The following is a 5,569-nucleotide window of genomic DNA, read 5'->3' as shown; positions in this document are numbered from 1 at the left end:
GCTGTATTGGAGTTATATATAATAAATAAGCTAAATTGTAGTTGCCAATATAGTACTGGAGATGTCATTGCAGAGTTCAGTTCAGTCACCTACATTCCATATCTGAAAAGGCTAGGGCGGTCAATTCAAACCATTGCCAAAATGGCCTTTAATATGTCGTGAAACTGTGGAATGCTTGATCTTGTGTTTAATCAGCTGTTGTTTCAAGTATATTCTTCTGTGTTCGTTACTTACCTTTTCAGTTTACATTTATCAGTTGTGCATTGTCATTGTTCCATGGTCTCTGAAGCTTGAGGTTATTGTGTGCAAGTGCGAGAAAGTGAAGCTTTGATGGAAGGTACTTACATGATGGTTTTTTAATCTATTTGATTGATCTTATGTTATCATGGGAACAAGCTCCCGCAAAGCCTATCTTAGATTGGCTAATTCTATGCTGTGCTTCTTCTTTTGACATAGTCAATTGCATTTGCTTATACCAACTCATCTGTGTAAGAAAAACTGAAATTCTAACTTGCACTTGATTATACAGGGATCATGCCTGTTTAGTCAGACTGATGTGCCAACGTGTGATCCTTTTTTAGACTGATGGTACAGGATTACAGGGGCCATACTTGTTTAGACTGTGAAAGCAGCTTTGCAAGAAGCAGCCAAGAAAAACACAGATGAGGTATCCTGGTATCAGTACGATCCATTTTATGCTGGCAAGAATTGAAGAAGGTCAATCGTGTGTTCGTCGCCACTCCCACGACCGAAGAAGGTTTTTGTGGTAAAGAGAAAAAGTTCAGGGATGTCGGTCAAGATCATCCACTCATCAATGATGTAAAGAAGTGCATAACCTGAAGCTCTCTTCTCCAGGTTTTATGCACTTCGTTTCAAGAATAGGTAGATGCTCTCTGTTCCTGTTATCAGCTGCTGATCAACGCTCCGTGGAAAGCACGGAGGCTGGTGTTTTGTTGTTTGATCATCTGTTGAGGGAATCTTGACGGCCATGCATAAGTGAAAACAATAATACTGCAGTAAAAGGCCACAGTTTCTGGGCAAAAACATGCCAGGAAATATGCATGCTTAACTGAATTTTGAATGAGTGTATCAGGCCATAAATCCTCATCTTGGATATTACAGTAAAATTTTACTGCAAAACAAACAACTGAGCATCATTTCACCATACACTCTAGTCTTTTTTTATAGCTGCCAAGATGCATCACTGCAGGTGGGGTCATCAGAATAACAGAATCAAGAAAATCAGACAAAGCTTGCTGCCTTTCTTCCACACTTTCAATTTCCATTCCCTTTTGCACACCTCAAATTGTGACACACATATTCTGGTTACATTTGCAATTGAATGACCCAGTCAGTACACAACAGTACTCAAAACTCAAACTACTTTACAGCATACACACACATATAATTTCAGGTGAGGTTTACATGATTTACAAGATCGTGAAACTGCCCGAGCTCTTCACCTCTGCCTGGGTGAAAACAACACAATGGCAGAAATGATCAATCTGGTCAGCAGATAAATTCACACGTCTACATGTTGTGTTTATGCAGCAATGCTGTTCTTGTCTTTGATCAGTTGTTCGTATTCTGGAACTCGGTGCCATCCTTAAGATGTCCTGTCGCAGAGGGGCAAAGCCAGCAGAAAACGTTTGGGCCCATGATCTGTACAAATAAGTCAAAGGTTCAGATACCTAGAGCACCAACATAACAAATGGTGAATAAAATTGAACTCTGTAGACCATGCTAAAATTTCAGCACCAGATTCAAAGGCTTAGAAACTGAAAATTCGATGATGGTAGAATTAAAAGTCTGATTGCGTTTTTGTTGTTGCTGCTGCGTATATATAGCCCTACCATTTGAATATTCTTCCTCGTGCCCTGATCAAACCGGTGGCGGTAATTCTGTCCACTCTTTTTTGCAAGCCACTTCGCTCTAACTGCTTCTCGATACTGATGACAAGGAGGCAGTAAATTATCAAACAATGGTAAAGCCACCAACTGACAATGAGATGCATGCACACCTGGAACAGTAACTTACCTCTATGGTTGTCATGTTATGACATATGAGATAGATGTGCCAGCATAACAAAGAACCTATTGTCAAGCACAAGGAGAATAAGACAACACCAGCCAAGATCTGCATTTTTATGATAGATCATTATTTGGTCCTTATAGTATGAAGCCAAACAATAAACAGAATAAATTGATGCAAGCTAAAATAGAGAACAAATGTGGCACATGCTTGTCCGCGATGTTACAGCTCAGTTAAAGAATCATACATGTTTATCTTACTTGTACAACTCTGTCATTTTAATGGTTTACAATAACTAGCATATTTGTACCGGTGGTACAATCATGTTCTTTAATTTTAATGGTAATGCTCTTGCTAGACCAGAATTGAAGAGTTCCAAAAGCCAAAAGGCTCTTCAGCAAGTTAAGATTCTTCCATCTGTCCTGCAGCTAAGTTACCAGAGTCCTTCTGTTTACAATCCATGGTTAATAATCAGTTTCCATGAGTTAAAATTCATGGAAAAACCACAAACGCGCAAGTTTTTTTTTCAAGATCCAGTCTTAGATAATATAGCTAAGGATTTTACAATCATTTCCATTTGGACCCTGACAGCATAACCTCCAGCTAAACAACACGGATAGGTGCTGGGGCTGGCGCATCTGTATCGGATACCAGTATCCGATGCGGATTCAACCCCGATAGGCGGTCGATACATATCGGCGACGCATTGGCGGTTTAAGCAATAAAAATAAAGATTTTAATTCCTGAAAGGATATCTCCCAGATACCTGCACGATAGGGCCCAACCCTGTGTATGCCTCGACCTAGCTATCCCGATACCCCTGTCCAGCCTCCAGCGCCATACCTCTCCGATTCATTTCACTACCATCCTCCTGACCTAGGCAGAGGCTCACTCGGCGGTGGTGTCAGCTCACTTGTCAGTGGCAAGCCGGCAGCGAGCGTGTGTAGTGCTCCTGCTCCTCATTCCTCCTCACCTCTCACACAACAGCTGCAATGGCAACTCACCAGCAGCGGCTCCAGCAAACTGTGAGAAGCCAGTGGTGGGCTACTCGCCTCCTCCCCTCTCAGGCTTCAGCAGAAGCTCACCGGCGGCAAGATGGGGAAGTGCTCCTCGCATCATCCCTATCTGAGGATCCAGCAGAAGACCAGCATCTCGCCGGTGGTGGGCCCCTTACCTCCTCCCACTCTCAGGCTCCAGGAACGGCTCGCGGGCATGCTCCCTGCATCCTACCCCATCAGGGTCAAGAAGTAGCTCACCGGCGACAAGCAGGTGGTGGGCTGCTCGCCTCATTGCCCTCAGGTTCAGCATCAAGGTATTCTGCGGTGCCCCCGCTCCTCTTCCCTCCCCTCTCTCCTACAGATCCTATCTATGGCAGCTCACCTCCCTGCTATTTCTATCTAATCTGCACCTTCACTATGATTAGGAACAGAGCACAACATCAATCTAATCTACTGTTCCTAGTAAAAGACTATTTATCGAATTTTTAATGGTCAAGCGTATCCCAATACGGGCGCATTTCAGAAATGCCTCTGAATTGGCCTAATACCAATACGCGTATCCGTATCTCAGACTAGACTTTCAGCACAAGACTAGCGTGATGGTTCCAGTCCCTGTTAGTACCCGAATCAACCCGTGGGTTTGGCTAGTGTATCATCATAAAGATACAACTGGACAGAAATGTTCTTTGGCCTTCATGACAGAACATGTAAAAAGTCAAATATTTCTGACATTAGGCATAATAATGCCAATATATAGAAGATAAATGAAAGAATTTTGCCAATGGATAATGGCATGGTAACTACTCCCTCCGTCCCATAATATAAGAGCATTTTTGACACTAAGAGCGTTTTTGACACTATACTAGTGTAAAAAACGGTCTTGATTATGGGACGGAGCGAGTAATATTGAAGGTAGCTGGAAAAGATTGCTGACTGCACAGTGAGCTTGTAATTCAAAACGATAGTCAAGGTCACTTACATGGATGATCTTCACATAAAGAATACTAAAGTCATGCTCTGTTCGTAGAAGATCACATACAAATATCACCTGCAATACTTTGATGAAGCCGTGAGAAATGTTTGTTGAAAATGTGCCGCCTTTTGTTCAATGTAGTAACTTACCGATGAATAAAGGGACCCAATGGTTGCATTCAGGACGCAGATGATAAAGGCTTTGTAATTTGCATAGCCCACACAGTTGTTAATCCAAACACAGTGGTGATCCTGACATTAAAACCATACCCGAGCATTTTCAGCACAACTTCGTTCCACAACTAACAGAATGAACGTAGATAGCCACACCTACCATTTTCAGAATACACCTTTTGCAGACCTTACAATGGTGGGTTCGAGCAGGCTTGTTGATGCAACACTTGTCACAATACCTTGATTTCAGTCCCTGTTGCGACCAAATATCGAGCTTTATCAGGGAGCTCTCCAATATTCAAAATTTTGTTGCTCCCAAATTCATAGCTGTGGCAACAACTACTAGCAGCTATAAGAATAGATGAAATCATGAAGAGAAAAGCACAATGGATTCACATTTAGCTCAATGTGATCGATCCACAGATAGCTGATCTATTGTGATATGAACTAGGTGTCAGGTTGAATTCACTATGGAAAATTCTACGTCTCTTTAAACTTGGAGACGCTGCAATTGAATCAAGCACCTAAATTCCAAGAAAAAATAACAGGGGGACGAAAAAGAAGGCGAGAGAGATCTGGCACCTGTCCCTGCGGGTCCTCGGCGTCGGGGGAGAAGGCAGAGGGCACGGATCCGGGATCGGCGGCCGCGGCGCAGAGGAAGGAGAAGAAACAGGCGGCGAGGAGGAGGGAGAAGGCGGCCGCGTGGGCGGCGCCGGCCGTCGTGCCGAGGCCGAGCCAGTGGTCCAGCAAGACGAACACCGTGTAGTAGTACACCAGTGCCATCAAGGAGACGGCCGCCACGAGGGCCGGGGAGGTCGCGGCCGCCGCCGCCGCCGCGGCGACGCCCCTCCTGCGCGCCATCTCCGGCGAGGTCGGGCGCTTCGTACCCTTTCTTCTCGGTCTCGGGCCCTTCCCGAGCTTCCCTCAGGCCTCTATTCTTAATATTTGGGCTTGGCCTCCAGCATAAACACTAATGGGCTGCTCAATCTCGTTCAGATGGCCTTTTAATGTAGGTCCTTGATGGGCCACAGATACTATCTCTATCTCTTCTCTACGTTTGCTAAAAAAAAATCTCTTCTCTACGACTTTACAAAATAATGCAAGGTTCATTCTTTCCACCACCCCCTCGTCCAATCTTCCCGTTATGATAATCAATCACCTCAATTCAGAAAAATAATATTCAATCACCTTCATTTACTTATCTTCTGCACTAATTCTACTTTAATTTTTTTACCAAACTTCTCATCAAAATCTAAGATAAATCACGAGCAGGATTTGATAAAAAGTTATTTACACAACGGCATAAATATATACACGTAAATCACGAGCTAACGTAATGTAATATTTGTTGCAACACACAGGGATTGTCCTAGTGATTTGAAAAAAAAATAGTC

The 5,569-nt window shown here is 43.5% G+C and overlaps 1 protein-coding gene across 1 annotated transcript; it reads right to left on the bottom strand.

Annotated features, from left to right (window-relative positions):
• Positions 1 to 1,261: 1,261 nt before the first annotated feature.
• LOC125515471 (putative protein S-acyltransferase 15) lies at positions 1,262 to 5,101 on the bottom strand. The gene is made up of 7 exons (XM_048680939.2): positions 4,758 to 5,101; positions 4,336 to 4,428; positions 4,152 to 4,253; positions 4,009 to 4,077; positions 2,038 to 2,136; positions 1,854 to 1,949; positions 1,262 to 1,662 (listed from the first exon to the last, which is right to left on the bottom strand). Exons 1-7 carry the CDS (start codon positions 5,034 to 5,036, stop codon positions 1,573 to 1,575), a joined length of 828 nt encoding a protein of 275 aa, XP_048536896.2. The 5' UTR covers positions 5,037 to 5,101; the 3' UTR covers positions 1,262 to 1,572.
• Between the last annotated feature and the right edge of the window lie 468 nt (positions 5,102 to 5,569).

This window comes from Triticum urartu, chromosome 6A (assembly GCF_056163025.1).
Source record: "Triticum urartu cultivar PI428250 chromosome 6A, HENAU_Tu73, whole genome shotgun sequence".
NCBI lineage: Eukaryota > Viridiplantae > Streptophyta > Magnoliopsida > Poales > Poaceae > Triticum > Triticum urartu.
The sequence above is the reverse complement of the archived record's forward strand: the minus strand, read 5'-3'. Positions and strand labels throughout refer to the sequence as shown.